Source organism: Microtus pennsylvanicus, chromosome 6 (genome assembly GCF_037038515.1).
Source record: "Microtus pennsylvanicus isolate mMicPen1 chromosome 6, mMicPen1.hap1, whole genome shotgun sequence".
Classification (NCBI taxonomy): Eukaryota; Metazoa; Chordata; class Mammalia; order Rodentia; family Cricetidae; genus Microtus; species Microtus pennsylvanicus.
Window position 1 is genome coordinate 28,838,504 of NC_134584.1, and position 21,082 is coordinate 28,859,585.

The window sequence follows — 21,082 nt, forward strand, 5'->3', positions numbered from 1 at the left end:
ATAATTTATAATTTATTTTTCTAGCAGCAAGAAGTTTGTCCCCCAACATCATAAGTATATATGCATCTGTTCAGTGCTGTTATTCACAGAACACAATTTTGCAATTGCTGCATCTATAGGTTTTGTTGTAGGGAGAGTTTTCAGTGTCTACCAGGAATCTTCATTTCTCTTGATTGAGATAGGAACTGTTGAGTGTAAAAGGATGATTATTCAGATTAGGTTATATGGTACAGAACTCTAGGAAAGAAAGACTATGGTTTTTGGATTTAGCCTACCCAGAAGAACACTTAAAATTGATTTCTGAAGCCTGATGTGGTGGTGAAAGGCTGAGATGGCAGGATTGTGAGTTTGGCTTGCCTAGGCTACATAGCAAGACTGCTTTTCAAAACAGACAGACAGACAGACAGACAGACAGACAGACAGACAGGTGTACATTGAGATTCCTGGCAAAAAGATTCCATGTGTGGGGTGGATTTGATGTGAAATGTTCATGACTGAAGATGTTTCTTTGCAAAATGGAAGTGGTTGGTGCTTTTTTCTTTCTGTTGCTTACATGAAATCTCAAGAGAAAGATAAATTAAGGAAAGCCTTGCTAAAAGACTAGACTGGGTAATTTAATATTTAGTACATCTAGGTGGAAAGGTTTCTAAGAAATCACTTCCAAAAGTGTGTGTGTGGGGAAAAAACCAGCAAAGGTGTGGCTGTGGACCCCTAGAAGACCAGAAGTTTTGAGTCTCAGCCATACAGTGAACTCCTTGATGATAGTTGCAGTGACATCAGGTAACATCTGGAAGTTTCAAGATATTGATTCGCGACTTTTTCAACAGAAAGTATGGATAAGATTGTTTTCTAAACATTTGTTAGAGTGGCTTTCAATATGAGAAAGGTTTTTCTTTCCTGGCCTTGGGGGTACACAGCAAGGAACGGACATGTATTCTAGTCGCTAAGAGTAGTACTCCTCTCTCCCAGTATATAAACAGCAAAGGAGGGAGAATCTGACTTTTTTAACCACAAGGACTTCTATTCTGCCAACACTTGAATGTGCTTGGAAGCAGATTCTTCTTCATAGCTCCAAGAAAGGAATGTAATTCTCTTGGAATCCTTACTTCAATCTGTGAAACACTGAAGAGAGTCCAGCCACATGGTGAAATACAAAGTAATAAATGAGGGGTCTAATAAGCCCCTAAGTTTGTGGCATATGTCACACAGCAATTGAAAACTAATACAATTCTGCAACAAAACAACAACAAAAACACAACAAAAACCCTAAACATATTGAGTAGTGAGGAAGGTCTTTGCTGTAGGAAGTCCTTTTGTATATGTGTTGTTTTTATTGGTTAATTAATAAAGAAACTGCTTTGACCTGTGGCAGGGCAGAATAGAGCTAAGGGAAAACTAAACTGAATGCTGGGAGAAAGAAGCTGCAGTAGCCACTGCAGGAGACAGACGCTGGGTGAAACCTTACCAGTAGGCCACAACCATATGACGATACATAGGTCAATAGAAATGGATTAATTTAAGATTTAGGAGCTAGCCAATAAGAAGCATGAACTAATAGGCCAAACAGTATTGCAAATAATATAGTTCTGTGTGATTTATTTTGGATCTGGGCTGATTGTGATTAAGCCTAAAAGAAAAGATTAGCACTAAAGATGAGGAGAGAATATTTTTATATTAGTAATGGGAAGGTTAGAAATAGGTTCATCTGAAAATAAACTTACACATAGCATTAGCCTCAGATTGGAAACGGCAAGTGCCACCATCTACTTCTGGCAGAGTAATTTTCTCGATTTGTGTTGGAATTTATCAGGGTGGGCTTTCAGTAGGATCATAAGGACTCAGAATTGCAGGGCTTGGGTAAAGTACTTGCTGGCAATCATGAGGACCTGAGTTCAGATCCCAAGCACCCATATTAAAGCCAGCCATAGCCACACTTATGATCTCAGTGCTTGGGAGGCAGACCAGACTGATTCCTGGAGCTCACTGACTAGCCATGTTAGCTGAATCGGTGACTTTCAGGTTCAGTGAGACCCTGTCTTAAGAAATAAGCTGGAAAGCAATTAAGAATGACACTTGATACTGACTTCTGACCTTCACATACATCCCTTCCCCGTTATTTCTGTTTGTTTTCCTCATATAATATTCTTGAGTTTTATTTATGTTTCTGGGTTTTGAATAAAATATTCTGACTCAGGGGTAGGGGAAATTGTTCCAGAATGAAGTTTTTTTTTTTTTATTGTAGGCACAACAAAAGAGAACACTCAAGATTACATTGATGTTTAGGATGTAGAAAATAGAAAAGTTAAAAAATTGAAAGACTATTATGTGGATAATAAGTGGACTATATAGAACTTATCACTTACTTGTCAAATCAATAAATATTAAGAGTTTATGGTTTCAGAAGAGGTGCCATTTGTGTCTACTACAGAATAAGCCATCATTAGTGTTGCTGGAGTATCTTAGGTTATTGGAGTGGTGTAAGCCAAGGAAGAGTGAATGTGTACTCTGTGATGCATTCAGATGGGTGTTTATGTCTCTCAGATGTTTGAAAGTCATGGACTTTAGAGTATTTGATTCATGGAAAGAACTGACTGAGTGTGATTGATTACAAGGGTTGAGTTTGTAAGGGATGACCTGTGTGCCAAATCTAGCCTCCATCCTGTCTTTGTATAGATCAGCTGTGTGTGTGTGTAGATGTAAGTGTAGGCGATACAAAATGCAGCATTGTCATGGATATGTAGCGTTCTCTCTGCAAAGCAGAACATGATAAGACAGAAAGTTTTTTAATTCTTCTGTGCAACTTGTTATTAAAGCCCAGTAAAGGAATATTCTTGCCTCCCCCAAGACCCATTGCTTAGATGAAGAGGGAAAGACAAAAGCTAATTCATTTGATGAAAAGGTGTTTTAGTCATTAATGGTTCTTAGGTGTCACTTTAGAATTCTTCCCCTAATGTTTGCTGTGGTACTGAATCTGTTTAGATCCAGTTAAGAATCCTTAGTTGAACTTCATTTTGTTATGACTAATTTTGGTCTCTGTTTGAACACAGGAGCACTTAACATTCCCCTTGCCTTTGTCATGTTTCTGTCTTTACAAACAAGAAAAAACATTCAGTCTTTGGAGCTTTCTCAATGTAGCATATTTTTTTTTTCAATGTAGCGTATTTATTTGTGTTGTCCTGACTACTCAACAGCTAAGGTGTTCCTTCCTTCTTGTTTTAACATCTTCTGGATGCCATTTTTCTTGGTTTGTTTTTTATTATTCTAAGATGATATGTCAATTCTAATCAACAATTATCAGTAAATTATCAATTTTTTTGAGGGGTCTGCTTTGAATATCTGAATGGATTGGGTAAGCTGTTGGGTTGCTGTTTGAATAAGAAAAGACAGTTTAAGTGTTTAGATGGTTAAGTAGGAGCTGTCTATAGAATCTCTGAGTTTGGGAGTATTGGGGTGGAGCTCACTGGGCAGGGAACCAGCTGTGCCTCGGATTGTGACATCAGGCAGCTCTTTGTTTGGGTCAGGCCAGTTCAATCTTTTGATGCAAAGTTGTGTTCAGAGTTCACTCTCAGATCTGCAAATTGAGCTACAAAAATAGATTGCAAAACCTACCTCATAGTGTTTTAGATAGGTATATGGCTTTATGTTGAGCCACATTCATAGCTCTCATGGGGTCCACGTGGGCTGGGGGCGATAGACCGGACATGCATGAACCCAGTGGACTGGTCTGAACAGCAGAAGAACGGGATGTAGAGCAGTGTGCCAGACTGGGAAAGTCAAGGCAGTTCAGTTTCTGAGTTCTTAAAGGCTGAGTCCATCTTAAGTTGTTAGGGTTTTTCTTTTATCATAATTTGAAAGCTGTTCCTGGCCCAAACTTAGATATTTAATGGGACCAAATTAGATCAGATACCAACTAACTACAAGTCATTGAAAAATTCTTTTATCTCCTTAAATAATTGGCAGACGATTTCCATTTTATAAAGATTAATTAGATACCTAGTGAGCCTATATATTTGAATGAACTTATCTCTTATTATTTTTCATTCCCTTAGTTGTGCTTAAATCACTTATGTATTCCTGCCACCTGTTTTATCTTACCCAGTACTGTAAGAACTGTAAGTCTGATTATTATGTTTTTGCCTCCAAAAACCATCTTTTCTTGACTAGCTGTGTACCGATTTGGATTTCTTCCTGCTTCATCGAGTGTTCCTCTTCATTCTTTTCCATTTTAACCTCTAAATCTTGCAGTGTCCCAGACTTATTGCTGAGCCCTGTCTAGTATTTCTACTTGCTTTCTGACTGCTCTCATCTGGTCAGACAGCTTTAAGACCCTGTTGACACCGACGTCTTAGAGATGCACAGTTCTTACTGTGTCTTCTCTTACTCGCTGACTGACAGACTCAGTGGATGTATGACAGCCCCCAGCATAACAGGAAAAAGGAAACTGTGCCTTTTCCTCATAAATCTGTGTTTCTGTGGTTGTTTTTATTACCTCGGCAGTGGTCTCACCATTCAATAGCTGATGAAGCAAAGGCCTCTGAGTTCTCTCCTTACCCTACGAGCGCATCATTGACTGTTCTGACAACACAGTTATGTGAACATTTGTGTGTAGACTTTGGATGAACCTGTTTTTTATTTTGTAGCCTCTAGCAGTTAGAGATGCTGATCTTCTGATTTTAGCCATCATAGTAGATGTTTAATGGATTTTATTTTTATTTAAAAAAAGTTTTTAATGACCAATGATATTGAAAATCTCTTTGTCATTCTTGTGTGTGTGTGTGTGTGTGTGTGTGTGTGTAGAACAGGAGCACACACATTCCCATACAAGCATGTGTGGAGTCCAGAAGTTTGACAACATGAATATCCTCGTCAGTTGCTTCCCCATCTTACTTTTTGAGACAAGTTTTCTCAGAGCTCAGGGTTAGGGTCAGACTAGAGTTTCTCTCCACAGCCATTTCTGGTATAGCCAGCAGGAAGGGAGCTTCCAGCTCAGTCTTTCCTGCATGCTGTATCCTACACCAAAGTGTGTGGTCTCTTCAGTGACAATCTCTTACCATCTAGTTCTGTTGGGAAACTTAGAGCAATGGTGAAGCCTGTGTTCATCTGGGGACTTCTGAGACCTCTCCACATGCCTGTGTTTTCTGTGCTCTGAGGACCAGGCCCAGGTTCCTGTGCTTGCAAGCTACCCACTTCCCCAACTGAGCCACTACTCAAATGCCTTTTTCTCTTTTAAATTTCTTTGGAATTCTTTGGATATTTTTCAATTTCTATTCTTAACTTGATGGTTCTAAGTTTCCTTTTTAGATTTATATATTTTATTTTATGTGTATGAGTGTTTTGCCCACATGTATTTATGTCTAGGGCCTCACATTCCCTGGAACTGGAGTTATGGATACTTGTGAACCCCCATATAGATGCTTGGGCCCAAATCCAAATGAAAGAGTGATGGGCGCTCCTAATCACTGAGCCATCTCTCCAGCTCCCACCTGCTGAATTTTGTTATATGTCTTTGTATAGTTTTTTCCCTTTGGCAAATGATGGCTAAAGGTTATATTCTGTTCATTTACACTCTCACAGTATACTCCGTTTTATTTATGGGGCATTGGACCTACTTCTGCTTTCCAACTGGATAATCAAATTTCACAGATGCTTAAATCTTTCACATAAAATGATACACACATGCAGAGAGAGAGAGAAGAGAGAGAGAGAGAGAGAGAGAGAGAGAGAGAGAGAGAGAGAGAGAGAAGATAGAGCTCAATGATAGAGTTCCTAACTAGCATGCAGAGGAGTGAGGGGTGAGGGGGAGGGTATTGTCTTAGGTTCAGTTATTATCACTGCTAATGCCTCCAAGGAAAACTGGTAACTGGTAAAAATGTTTCAGATAATTGGGCCACTGATAGCAGGGCTATTTCCAATTGATGTAGGCTGAGCTCCAGAACCAAGAACTGTCGGCTGCCTAAGAAATTATGGCACTAGCATAGCATAGAGAAGACTGTGCCACATTTGATTATATACTGTGTATAGATGAAGGCAATCTGAGAAAATTGGCTATAAAAAGTAATCAAGTTAAAAACTGCAAAGATAAAATTGAGCTACTTTGGAGCTAGGATCCACAGAAACAATTCATTGTTGATAACCCAATTGATTCCAGCTTCAAGCTCATGTACCAGCAATGCCTCAGGTGCTTCTGGGCCTTCCTGGAGGTCCTGCCTACTACATTGGTTAACTCACCCAGCAGCGTTTAACCAATGCCTTGCCTGTCTTTTCTGGTGACTTGCTGTATGTCTTAAAAATAATTGTAGATGCAAATTAGGTGTCTTTTTGGAAGAATAAAAATGTTTGGATAAGGAAAAGAAAGAGAAGTTCTGGTTCAGATTACTAGACATTTGCCATACAGATGGTTATCTCTCCCTACCTCACCCCTAGCCTCCAACCGAGACACAGCAGCCTTGTCCAAGCCAGGAAGACCATGCCTTTCCTTGCTGGCTTACTCTTGTCAGTTGTGGTGACTCCAGAGCCTAGGATTGAATGCAGAAGGTAAACATCACCCTAGAGTCTGACCACTTTATTATAAGTTTTGCATTCTGTACTCATTCTGCTTTTTTCTTTTATCTGTCAACCACTCCCTATGATCTCTTTAGTGATTTTTGTTAAAATCAGATAAAGAGTAGGGTAGCATATGTGTATTCTACCCGACTGGAAGAGGAGCTAAGAACCTTTTAGTACACTATAGTTTTTTCATCAACTGAGGAACTAAGGTTTCAGTACCCTTTCTGTATTAATTTTGCGTATATTAAGAATATTGCTGAGGAATTGAGGGAATGGGGATGAATTTGATCAAAACTCATCAATGCATGTATGAAATTCTAAAGCAATAAAAACCAAATAATTATTAAATAACTAAATAAATATTTGATTTTTTATCATTCATTTAATCAGTGGTTTCTGCTTTCAATTGCTTCCTTACATGTATTTTCTGAATTCCTCCTAGCCACCAGGGATGAAATGGAAACGCAGTGATTTGCAAATCTTGGAAATGTTAGCAGGACTTAATAGCATGAGTTAAAAAAAGTTTTAAGAATATGCAGAGCCTCACCATGTTCCCTAGTGAAAGGGCGCCTAGGCTACAGAAGCAAATGCTGAAAGGGCTAGTAAGGGCTGATGCTATGTGCAGAAACAATGCTATATGTGATAGATCCTAATCTTTCTCCTCCCCCAGTTACTCCCAGATCCTTCCCACCTCCATACCCACCCAACGTTTTGTGCTCTCTCCCTTACAGAAAACAAACAAACAAACAAAAAAAAACCAAACAATACAAGAAGCACATAAAAAAAAAAAAAACCAAACCAAGTTTGTTTTGTGTTAGCCAGCTCTTCCTGGGCCTGGGGCCTACCCTGGAGTGTTGATATACCTAGTATCACTCCAGTGTAGAAAAACTCCCTTCCCAGAAAGTAGTAATTGCAAATAGCTTCTTGGTTAGGGGTGGGACTTTGTGCCTATCTCCCCTTCTCAGTGCTTGGATTTTGTCTAGATTTAGTTGTGCAGGTCTTGTTGTCTTTGTGATTTTGTATTCTTACCAGCCCTGTTGTGTCTGAAGGACAGTGAAAGAGCACCTTTGGCTCTCACAGTCTTCCTGCCTTCTCTTCCACATCAATCCCTGAGTGTTGAGTGGAGAGGTTTATATCTCATGTAAGGGCCGAATGCTTCAAAGTCTCTCTCTCCACCTGTGCAGCTGTGGGTCTCTGATAATCACCATCTACTGCAAGAAGATGCTTCTCTGATGAGGGCTGAGCAAGGCACTGATTTGAGTCCCAGCCTAGTGCCAGGGTTTGTGTTAAGATTATAACCAAAATAATACTGTGTCCTTGTCTCATCATGGAAGTACATAATGTCTGTTTGTACTTATTAATGGTGTGAACTTTGGTCACTTGTTTAATGCAGTATGTATCAGTCTTTCCTATAACAACCTTTTTCATCTTTGTAGTTGCTGGGTAATCTGCAGAGTTTGTGGTCCTGTAAATATTAACATCAGTTTCAAGTTTTCCTCTGCTAGTTCTAAAATTTATTAATGATTCTTGTCTGAAAAAAAATTATTGCCGGGCGGTGGTGGCGCACGCCTTTAATCCCAGCACTCGGGAGGCAGAGGCAGGCGGATCTCTGTGAGTTCGAGACCAGCCTGGTCTACAGAGCTAGTTCCAGGACAGGCTCCAAAGCCACAGAGAAACCCTGTCTCGAAAAACCAAAAAGTAAAAAAAAAAATAATAAAAATAAAAATTATTTCTGTGGTGATTGAAAAATCATTTTATATTTATCAATTAACATCATATTATAAGGAGATGAGTAAGAAACCCTCCCCCTTCCGTGTAGCATTGAACTGGTAATTCTCTTTGCTTTACTCTGAGTGCTGAGATTAGCTGTGTGTACCATAATGCCTGGGATTTGAAATAATTAGCAGTGGTTTGCAGTCCCCTTCCTGTCATTATTTGTTTTGATGTTGTAAATTTCCCAGAGGCTGAAGCCCCTCCAGCCTGTATTTTTTATATTTATTTATTTATTTATTATGTATACTATGTTCTGTCTGTGTGTATGCCTGCAGGCCAGAAGAGTGCACCAGACCCCATTGCAGATGGTTGTGAGCCACCATGTGGTTGCTGGGAATTGAACTCAGGACCTCCGGAAGAGCAGGCAATGCTCTTAACCTCTGAGCCAACTCTCCAGCCCCTCCAGCCTGTATTTTAATGCTTCACCTGCCTCGTCATTTTTGCAGTGCTCTCTTTTTGGCAAAGTGAGATGTTTCAGGTTCCTCTATGCCTTTGGCAATGCTGTCATCAGTCATTTCTCTAGGAAGCTCTGGAAATTCATTGTTAGAATACAGGACCTCTTTGCTAAATTTCTTACAGTGTGTGGTTTCCAGATACTCAGCACAAATGACTCTGTTCATATCTACAGATTAGTTTAAAACACCACCAAGTTCATTGTGAGCCTTTCCCATTTTTGAAGCTATTTCCTCCAACAGTGAAAAACCTGATTCACATCAACCTCAGCATAATTCTTTACTGGATTAATTCTTCATTACATTGAAAGCAGTTTAGAATTGTTAATGCATACCACTGTAAAGAGAAAACAAATGTGTTAATTAGAATTCAATACTTATAATTTTGGTCTTAAATTGAGAGTATTTTCTAGTTTCTACAGGCTACTATAATTAATTACCACAAATATTGTGGTTGGTTTTAAACATGATTAACTCCTTCACAATTTTTGAGGCCAGAAATCATAAGTAAAGGTATCAGTAGGACCATACTCCCTACAGTGGCTCTAAGGCAGTGGTTCTCGTCCTCCCTCATGCTTTGACCCTTTAATACAGTTCCTCATGGTGTGGCGACCGTCGTGTAAATATCTGATATGCAGGACATCTATAGGGAATCCTGTGAAAGGGTCTTCACTGCTCGAAGGGATGGCTCGTGTTTCATTTTGCTCTGGTGATTTCTCTTCTTGTGGCTGGGTTACTTCTAGTGTCAACCTTCACCCCCACATAGGCTTCTCCTGTGTCCCCTGTTGTCTTTTAGAAGACATTCACCACTGAGTGTGGGACCCACATTGTTAGCTTATTTAGAGATTCTTTAACTAAATTAAATTCTTAAATTAAAACCAAAATTATGAATATTGAATTCTATTTTTTATTTTTTTGAGAATTTTATACATGAGTGATATATTTAACAGTTTTCATCTTACCTTCTTCTTTCAGTTCCTCCAGTGTCCCCTACTCTCTCTCAGTTTCATGACTTCTTTCTCTTTATTATTTTTTCACATATAGACATAGACAGACAGATGCAAACACACACACGTGTGCGCGTGCACACACACACCCATGTACTCGGCCCTCACTTGAGTCTATTTAGGGTTGTATGTGGATGCGTTTGTCTTACCCCACCAGGGAGCTTGTCCCTAGAGAAACTGATTCTTTCTCATCAGTCACTGATTGCCTATAGCCCTTATCTAGGAGTGGGACCTTGTGAAATTCCCTCTGACTCATATTGTCATACCCGCTGGTGTTGCCTTTATGCAGGCCATGTTTAGGCACCCGTGTTTTTGAGATTTCTTAGGGTGCAGCTTTACTGTCATATTTGCTATGCAGAAACAGTTGTCCTGGCGCCGTGGTTTTCCCTGAGCCTTAGGGATTGCATTGTAGATGTGTCCATTGAGATTCTTATTTATGCCGGAAAATACTGTTTTTCTAAACAAGATTCCCTTCATAGATACCAGGACCTAGGATAAGGACATATTTTGGGAGACAACCATTCAGTCCATTGCAGGGGTATATATCCCTCTACCTTCCTTTTAGCCTTCTCTCTCTCTCTCTCTCTCTCTCTCTCTCTCTCTCTCTCTCTCTCTCTCTCTCTCTCTCTTTATTTATAGTTTTACAATCTAGCCCCAGTTATCCCCTTCTCCTGCCTCCCACACCTCCCCCATTCCCGCTCCTCATCCACTCCTCAGAGGGGATAAGGCCTCCCTTGGGGAGTCAACAGAGTCTGGTATACCAAGATGAGGCAGGACCAAGCCCCTCCTCCCTGTATCAAGGTTGAGCAAGGTATCCCACCAGAGGGAATGCGCTCCAAAAAAATCAGTTCATGTACCCAGTATAGGCCCTGGTCTTACTGCCAGCCCTTCCCCCTAACAGATCAAGCCACGTAACTGTCACCCACATTTAGGCTTAGTTGGGCCCCATGTAGAATCCCCAGATGTCAGTTCAGAGTCTGCCTTTCTTAAGTTTTCCTTATTGGAAACACAGCAAGGTTCATTTGTTTCCAGTCATATTAAATTTTAGATTGTCCCATCTGTGAATACTCATGTATGAAAACCACTTTTTTCAAAAGCCAAATAAATGAATAAAGAATCTCACATTATGATTGCTATTATTAGGAAAATAGGTGCTGTGGAAAAGAATAGTGGGTTAAGCTGTGTTTACTTAAAGGGCTAGGGTGTACTTAGTGGATTAAGTAGCCCATAAACTGAGGCTGGAAGAATGAAAAAGTTATCATAAGAAAGTGAAAATAAGAGAGGCTTCCAGCAGGTGGGAAAGCATGCTGTAGAAGGAGCTCTGTGTAGTAGAGAACCAAAAGGCAGGCAATAGCTGGTGCCTGTTGGCAGGAAGGAACACAGTGGAGTTGCAAAGAAACTAAGCAGGAAATGCAATTTGTTTAGACTTGCTTAAAGATGTTGGAAGCTAGTAAAGGGCTAGATACAGAGGAGTGGCATTAGAACTGTATCATTTTCTTTAATTTGTTCTTTGACAATTTTTTTTTAAAAAAAGTTAAAAAAATTATGTGCATTTTTTATTTTCTGGAACTGGAGTTATGGACAGTTGTGAGCTGCCATGTGGGTGCTTGGAATTGAACCTGGGTCCTCTGCAAGAGCTCTTAACCTCTGAGCCATCTCTCCAACCCCTTTGCCAATTTCTTATATATGTAATGCATTCTGGTGGCACTCATGACTTCATAAACTATCATGAACCTGTATTTTTAAAGGGCTTACCATGGTGTGTGGAACACATGAGATAAGAGTTAAAGTAAAGAGACTGTTAACATAAAGAATAACTGATGAAGAAACATGAGATAATGTTGGCTTATATAAGGGTCATAGTGGTGCAAGAGAAAAATATAGAGACTTGAAATGAATTTTGGATAGACTTAGCAAGAGACTGGTTGGTAGATGGAATTTGATTGAATCTGGAAGATTGGGAGATTAGGCTATGGGAGTATTTAAGGATGGCTCCTAAGTTTATAGCTGAGAAATGGATTGAAAATTAGAGACTATAAATCAAGGTTTTCCTATTGGACATAAGTACTGGTAGATATGACAAGTAGAGAGTTAGAAACATTGTCGCAGATTCAGATAAGGAAAGGCCATCCCCATCTTTCTGACTGGTCCCCATAGGTATTGCTTCAATTCATGTCTCTTTACTGTAGTCCAAGAGTCTCCACCTTGGTGGTCCATGTTTGTTTTATAGAATTATTAGGATGGCCTCAAATACTGTTTGAGTATTGTGGACAATTTTATAGAATTGTTAGGATGACCCCGAATACTTTTTGAGGTATTGTGGACAATTTGGACAGGAAATGATCACCAGGTACCACTTTCCAGTTCATTCTTTCTAGAGAGGTATTTTTTCTTGTAGGTTGTTTTAATCTGTATATTTTCCTTCCTTCCTTCCTTCCTTCCTTCCTTCCTTCCTTCCTTCCTTCCTTCCTTCCTTCTCTCCCTCCCTTTTTTCCTTCCTTCTCTCCCTCCTTCCTTCCCTCCCTTTTTCCCTCCATCTCTCTCTCTCTTTCTTTTTTTTAAAAAAGGTATAGCTTTATTTTAGACTTTGTTAGAGACACTGCCATTACTCTACTAAAAAAACCGTTGGCCTCTTTTCTGCCTCACTTGATCCTGGCTTTCTATGTATGAGCGTCTCCCTAACCCTGTTCCTGAAATGGTGTGGTATGGCGTGTTTGTGTGTACTCTGGTGGCTTTCATTGTATACTCATTTTTAGACCGTTATCATGTTGCTTTGGTTCTATTATTTTTTTATTCTCTATGTTAGGTAGAGAAAATTTCCCTGCTCATTTTAAATATTTTTCTCTTATATTTATTTTTAGAGCTAGGTTGTAGAAAGTTTTAGGAAGTAAGGATTTTCTTCTTTGATCTCTTGTTTTGCTTGTTTATAAATACTCTCTGTTTTACTAATGATTTTCTATTAAAGAAAAGATCATGACTTTAAAGAAGGACCTGTCTGCCTTGAGTTTTCCCATTAATCTTTTCCTAAAGAGAACATACTCTGCTTCCCCCTTACTAGGTGCCTGGTACAGGTAAGCACAGCTAGCTCCTAGAGTGCTCAGAGAGGGCTATAAAAGTGAAATAAAGTATGTTATGAGATGAGATTGGGATAAAATAATGCTAGTTTATAAGTAAAATAGTATGCTTTTTACTTGTGTAAAAGTGTTCAAAGGCTTTACTTTTAAATGTGTGATGTCAGTTTTTTTACCTGTTAAATACCCCCTCTTTTTTCTTTAAGGGTCACACAGCAATGCTTCATACTGGCTCATGGCATCCCAAAATAAAAGGAGAATTTATGACTTGCTCAAATGATGCGTGAGTATTGTTGGTAGTGTTTTGAATGTTTTCATATCTTTCAGCATCTCTTACCAGTTGTATCGTGATGACCTTGGTAAAATGAGAACTAGAGCGGCAGGAATCCTGGTGTTTGTGTTCCAGTTCTCGACTTTGCTTTGACTGCAGTTGTAGTATAAAGTTTAGTTAAACAGACATGGACGCTATGGAAATGAGAGACTTTGTAAATTCCTGTGGAGTTTATCACGGGACACACTGAATTAGATTGATGCTAGTAAGAGAATCTAAATGGCTCTGAAAGCATGACTAACAATTCCCTGCAGTGAAGACTGACTTCCATTTGAAATGGGAATGCACCCGTTTTCTTTCCTGGACCAGAGTTCTGTGTGAGGATCACTAGACTTGAAGCACAATATCCTTTACCACTTTTAAGAGAAGTCTGTAAGTAAGAAACTCATGTGGCTTACAGCTCAATTGACCTTTTACTTGGCCTTTGACTTAGAATAATGGTTAGTAATGGGCTGAACTAGGGAACATTATAATCAGAGAATGCTCACCAAGTACTCCACTGAGTTTCTCATCATGAGGCTTGTGTTCCATTGGAAGTGAGTGTTACAAGACAAAAGTGCAGGTATACCCAAAGCTAAACAGTGTAGTTTTATATTTGCTAAGTACTGTTGAGGATAAAGTTAAACTAAAGGAAAAGAAGTCTAGAGAGGGTGAGAGATGAATGGGTTAGGGGTGAAGGTGCCTGCCTGAATGCCTAATGATCTGAACTTGATCCTTGTTGATCACATAGACTCCTTCAAGTGGTCCTATGACTTCCACAGGTATACCATGGTGTGCACAACTGCATACACACACACACACACACACACACACACACACACACACACACACACACACACACACCACAGACATCAAAAGAGAATATAGAAGAATTAACAGAATACAGAGTGAGTTATTGTTGTTGTTGTTCTTAAGGTATAGGGCTAAATCTAGGGCTAGGCAAAGAGTCTACCACTGAACCCATCCTGACCCCGAGAAAGTCTCCTTTCAGTTGACACTTAAGTCATATAAACGAGGCTGCTACAAGGGAAGAAGCTTTCCTGGTCGAAGTGATATATGTTTAGAGACCCTGAGATGAGAAGACCATAGAGCATATTTGAGGGAAAGAAAGATGACGTAGTTGATGTTTTTAGGTTGGTAGGAAAGATGAGAATGATAGGAAATGAATCTGAAAAGGAAGGCAAAAGACAGTCGCCTAATTATTTTATTTATTATACCCCATCTCAGTTTCCCTGCCCATCTCTCCTCCCAGCCCCTCCCCTGGTCCCTGTGTCCACTCCTCCCCCATTTCTCTTCAGAAAGGGCAGATCTCCCATGGATAGCAACCTGCCAGTCACAGAAGTATTAAGCCAAGTGTCTTTTTTGTTTCATCAACTTTACTGGAGTAAGAAGTGCATAATAAAGCAGAGTTGAATAAAATTTTCTTAGAAGTAGATGTCAGTGAAAACTGGATGGCACTGAAGATAAAAATGGTTATTAAAGAAATTCAGTTTTACCTGTGGGTTGGTAATATGTGATGGGAGCCATTTTGTAATTTGTAGTACCTTACAGCCTGATAGTATGACACAGGGTAAGGGTATGGCACTAATGTAATTGAGTCCTTAGCACAGAATCTAAGTAGGAAGGACATGTATTACGGACTTTGTTCCTCAGTACTCTTAGTATTTTAGAATGTGATTGTTTTTGGAGTTAATGTCATAAAAGAGATAGTGATGAGGCTGTGAAGGTGAGCTGATGTAGCACAGCTACATAAGAAAAGACACGAGGGATGCATACCCAGAGAGAAAAGGCCACGGAATGGCACAGTGAGGAAGCAGCTAGCTGTCTAGGAGCCAAGGAGAAAGGGTCTTGGGAGAAACAAATTTTCCAGCACCTTCATCTTAGACTTTTAGCCTCTGGAACTATATAAATTTCTACTCCTTAAGCAACCTACTCTATGACACTTTGAAGATTTATCTTATTTGTATGTGTGTGTGTGTTCCTGTTTGTACACATGAGTGTGTGTGCTTCCAGAGATCCGAAGAGGGCATCAGGCCCTGGAACTGGAGTTATAGATTGTGAGCTGCCTGGTGAGGGTGCTAGGACCAGAGCTCTGGTTCCCTGAAAGAGCAGCAGACACTCTTAACTACTGATCCATCTCTTCAGCCCACTTTGTCATGGCAACTATTACAGACTAGTGCAGGGGAGGAAAAAGTTGGGCTATTATTGTACCAAATAATAGAATGTGCAGGGTTTCTTGATTGAGACTCCTTACCATTCTACCTATTATCACTTTATCTGTCTTCCTGCTTCTGAGATATATTGGGTATATTTTTCAGTTAAAATATATATATTTTTCAGATATATTGGGTATATTTGTTCAGTTAACTCTCAAGATACCGACACAAAGGAATCCAGGATTAGCTTCCTTCCCTCGATTTCTTTGCTTTGAGCTCCAAAAATTTGTCCTAATTTAAATGATCACATCAATTTGAAGGTAGATCTGGGCACATTGTTTTGTGATTATCTTAGAGATTTCAATTGAAAAAAGATTCAGGACATTTTATTTACTTAGTATTGGATTATGGAAAATAAATAGTGGCAAGAATTCTTGATTTCTTAGGCAGATTTTTATTGAATTTTTGGCAGAATACTACAAAACTATAGAGTGATATAGGCCTGCATGAAGTATCACTAAGATTTATTACTGACAGATAAGTGACAATTGAGTGTCCTCTATAGACCCAGGTATATATAGTGGAGTAGTTTTAAAGACCCAGGACCCAACTGTCAGTGTTTGAAAGATTTTGATATTCACTTCTATGTGTATAAATTTTCATGCCTCTTCAGAATTATGATTATTAACTTTCTTTTTAAGGAAAGTTTTATTTGTTTTTATTGTATGTTCATGAGTGTTTTGCCTGAATGAATGTTTGTGCACCACATGTGTGCACTGCCTGAGGAGGCCAGAAGAGGGCGTCAGATCTTCTGGAACTGGAGTTACAGCTAGCTACCATGTGGCCTTGGAGCCAAACTCCAATCTTCCGTAAGAACAACAACTGAGCCAACTCTCCAGCCCCACTATGAGAATTAACTTTTCAGTTAAATTTTAAAAGTCTTCCTTGTCTTGCAGTTGATATATGTCAAGCATTCTTATGGCTAAAATGGTTAGATTTAGCGGCTATTTCATATAATGTTTCTACACATTTTAAAAATATAATTTCAAGTAGAAATTTCAAAATCAGTTCCTGTCCTTAGAGTTCAAAGTTCTTCCTGATGATTTTTGTGATGAAAATGAAGTAACTGATATTTTCTTTTTTTCCCCCATGTGAAACTATATATTTTTTTTTCTTCTAAAAAACCCACAAAAGGCTGGTGAGATTATTCATTGAGTAGAAGCCATATCTGGAGCTTACATGGTAAGAACTGACTCTTATCCTCTGACTTCCACACATTCACATGGGACGTAAATCAGTCAATAAATGAATACAGGAATCACCCAAAAGTTCTTAAGGAAGTTTGCGGAAGATGTCTGTTGATAAAGCACATGGACCTCTCAATGTTTTCCCTCCATTTGGTGAGATCAGCAGTTATAATAATTGTCATCGAGCACTGTGGCATGCCTGTAGTAATCAAGGAATTTTGGAGAGGACATCCTAACTGTTCTAGTTACCTCTTCTGTAAAGTAAGTTGAAATCCCTTTCTTGGTCTACCTCCTTGTGGCAGAATATTCCCCTCACTTGGGAGAGTTCCTGTTCATTTGGCTTCCCATTTTATGTAGCCTTAATAGAAGACTAAATCCTATGAGAGGGAAAGCAAAATGTTGGAGTTAAAAATTTGCGAGTGAATTTTTCCCATCTTTATAATGAAAAATTAGTAAAAGTTTTAGCTGCGGGAAATTGCTTTTTGAGGCAGAAGTAGTCGGTTGCGTATTGAAGACAGCTTTAAACTGTTTGCCTTTTAATGCCTATTTTTTTTATTTTTGGTGCAGTTTTGTCATCTTCCCAGTCTTTGTTATTTCTTTCTAATCCTGTCTATTTTTCTGTAGTAACTCACTGTGAAATGTTTGTCTATGAATTCCAGGGCTTTTAAGCTGGGTAATAATGCCTGTCTCCATCAGTCATCAGGAGAGACAGAATATGGAAGAGTAGTTGGGCAGTGGCACACATACAGTAACTGAGTGAAGAAAAAATACAGTGGCCGCAAAGTGGATCAAGGCTTTTGTGAAAGAGGAGGAGCCAGGGATGTGGCAAAGTTGCAGTTTATAAGCTGAGGGCTAGACTTCTGCAGTCTTTGGGAGAACTTGAGACCCAAAGATTTCTTTTAAAATATCAAAGTTCAGTTTTTAATGCAGACTGCAGTGGTCTGTACAAAGTTAGGCCACATATGCAGTATTAAATGGTCACCAGCAGGCAGCAGTGTCGAAAGGTTGCCCATGATACCCTCTTTTCGGGGAAAACATGAGGAAATTTCATAAAGAACTTTGAAGTGAAGTTGCTTTTATGGAAATTAATGAAAGAGGAAATGGAATTTAGTTCTTTTTTTTTTATTTTTTGGTTTTTCGAGACAGGGTTTCTCTGTGGCTTTGGAGCCTGTCCTGGAACTAGCTCTGTAGACCAGAATTTAGTTCTTTAAAAGGATTACTATCTATAACATGCAAAGTATATGAGGAACTAGAATGATTTTACTTATAAGTAAAAAAATATGTTTAGGCTTTATTTTATTATTTGAAACATCTATCCGTCATCTCTCTTTTTCCTGTCTGTCTATTTATCTATCTGCCATCTATCTCTATCTATTATGTATGTGTGTATGTATGTATGTATCATCTATCTACCTATTATGCATGTATGTATGTATACATGTATGTATGTAGTTTTTGCGGTCTTGTTGCTGCGGCCTGTTGTGCTCTCCCTGTTTCTGGGGGTGAGGCACAGGGTTGAGAAGACACAGAGGCAATAACACAGACTCGGGGAGTTTCCAATACAGAAACTCTTTATTGTAAACAAGGTGGGGATTTTTATAGGGTTAGGAAATTTAAGCTGCCACAGGAATGTTTCTGTTTGGTCCTTTTGAAACTGGCAGTCACTGCTGGTGTGTTGTGATTGGCTAGGAGCACATGTCATTAGTTAGTTACCATGCTTTTGGTCCGCTGACGGGTTGTCTTGGCCAATTTTGCTTACTCATTGTGAGTTTGCACGCGCTTGCTTGTGCTTGCGCTATTGCCCTGCCTTATGTGTATGTATGTATGTTACATATGTATCAATCTATCATCTATCTCTATCTATTATGTATGTATGTACCTTTCTGTCATCTCTATCTATAATGTATGTGTACATATATATATATATGTATCAATGTGTCTGTCTATCTGTCTATCTATCAGTCTGTCTGTCTTTCTGTCTTTTTATCACCTACCTAATGTGTGTTAATGTGTGAAGTCAGAGTCAGTCCTCTCCTTCCACCACGTGGACTTTGGGAGTGGCTGTTAGGTTGACATGCTTGGGGTCAAGCTGCTTTACTGACTCAGCTGTCTCACCAGCCCTAAGTCTAATTTTATATACTGTGAAATGAGTAGATTATTTTGCTTCTGAACAAAAAAGGAAATGTCTTGAAGAGACAGAAAAGGTCAGGAATGACTGTGAAGTAAAAGATGATGGGAGCCATTACACAGTCATGTAACCTGTGAATCTTGATTTGATTTCATTTCCTTCCAAGAAAAGAAAAAAAGGACCAAGAGACAGTAGTGAAGGAGCATTTGGGGACATTTTAATAATGGGTCAGAGGATTGAAAAAAAATGACCCTAGTTCTTTGTCTTTTCTTCTATCATGCTTTTGTCAATATGTCTGTGTAAACTTCCCTTAGAAAATGGTGGCTGTTCCCCACACCTTTTCTCTAAGCTAGCCAACAGAGTCATAGAAATGATGTGTTCTCAGCTAAGACTCTTCAGTGTTAGGCTGTGGCGTTGCTCTCTGACCAAGTCCTGTTTACTCTCTGCAGGGGAATGATGCAGTGAAGAGTTCAGTCTTATCTTAGGTTTTTCTAGACTATAAGTTTATAGTCAGTCAAACTCAAACTTGAGCTTGGGCTAGATTGGCAGGACCGAGTATGGAGTGCACATGCTAATCCAGTTAGTGGGGACAACTCAGTGGACTGGCAGCTTCCTGAGAAATGTCTGCTTGTTCTTCTAAACCATTGAACTTTATGAATGAGTTATTTTACATCAGCTGTACACTACACGAGTAGTTGTATTGATGTAGGATTGTGGTTATAAAAATGGTAATTCCTGCCGGGCGGTGGTGGCGCACGCCTTTAATCCCAGCACTCGGGAGGCAGAGGCAGGCGGATCTCCGTGAGTTCGAGACCAGCCTGGTCTACAAGAGCTAGTTCCAGGACAGGCTCCAAAACCACAGAGAAACCCTGTCTCGAAAAACAAAAACAAAAAAAAAAAAAAACAAAAATGGTAATTCCTATATTGCACTGACAATGATTAGAAACAATATAGTGAGATGTGCAGAGTTACATAACAGCAAATTAGAGCAGGAACGGGTACAGAGGCGACACCACCACACTGTGTGCTGCTTGTTGGGAAGAGTGTGTAGGTGTTTATTGTGCCATTTAGAGCTTTCAAAATAAAAATATTATGGGGGATTTTTCTTTTTTTTTAATATTTATTTATTTATTTATTATGTATACAATATTCTGTGTGCGTATCCCTGCAGGCCAGAAGAGGGCACCAGACCCCATTACAGATGGTTGTGAGCCACCATGTGGTTGCCGGGAATTGAACTCAGGACCTTTGGAAGAGCAGGCAATGCTCTTAACCACTGAGCCATCTCTCCAGCCCCGGGATTTTTCTTAATATCTGCTTATATAGATGCCACCACCACTCCTTTCTCCCCCAATAAAAGCTGATTTTAAGATGTATAAAAGGGAATTCATGAGACTTAATAGCTAACCTATTCTCTACTTAATCAGTTTTTTTTCTTGGCAATATTTTAAGTCCTGCACATCAGTACTTCTTAGATTATGAGAGTTGAGTTGTCAGTGATTTTCAACAATGGATTTTTATACTAGAGTCTCAGACTGCTAGGATGTATGAGATGTCTGTGGAGAAAAGATTCCCTAGTCTTCATTTGGGGAGTCCAACACCATGAGTAAATGCATGAAAGATTCAAAGAATCATATTAACAAACAAAACCCAAAACAGTTAATATTCCTAACACCCTCAAGCATTTCCTAAACATAACAATGCAACTCTTTGTATTTCCCATAGCCAATAACATGTATTGCACTCTTGCAGTAGAGTTCCCAGGAACATATCTTGGGAAATGAAGATTAGCAATAATACATGATTTTGATGATCGAATTCAGTAAATTATAAATATTTTTTAAACTTTCATAGGCTATAAAGATGAATTATACAGTTAAAATTTCCTAAATTTTGGCATGGCATCATGGAAGCAGTGTGTATGTTGTAGTTAGAACCAGAGGACATTGAACACTCTACAGGTAGCTGTGAGCAAGTCGTTTCTATATGGTAGGATGTTGCTGATTCAGAGATTCGAGCGAGAATGAATGTATAGAGGCTTGAGTAACTGGTATTCATGCACAGGTCTATGGGTTAATGTGCACGTGAAGGCCTTTTTCACAGCTCAGTGATCCTCTCCTCTTAGAGCATGTGCGGAACACACTGAATTTTGCAGGCTTTTTCTGGAAAGCTGCTAGGCAGATTTCACTTGACTTTTACAACCAATAACATATGTAAACATAATTGGACAATTCTCCAAGGAGTGATGGCTCACATAAATGGATTTCAAAAAAGTAAATTTCATATAACTCAAAGTTTTTTCTCTGCTATTTTAAGTATTTTGGAGGGAAACTTAAAAAACATTAGTTTTCTACATTATTCATGAGTGTTT

General features: G+C 39.1%; 1 protein-coding gene across 2 annotated transcripts in view; it reads left to right on the forward strand.

Moving 5' to 3' along the window:
- Positions 1-21,082, forward strand: part of Wdr70 (WD repeat domain 70) — a 212,197-nt gene that overhangs the window by 65,185 nt on the left and 125,930 nt on the right. For both annotated transcript variants that reach the window (XM_075975932.1, XM_075975933.1), the window contains one exon: positions 13,056-13,132. In XM_075975932.1, the coding sequence (XP_075832047.1) occupies positions 13,056-13,132 (77 nt within the window). The remainder of the gene's footprint in view (positions 1-13,055; positions 13,133-21,082) is intronic.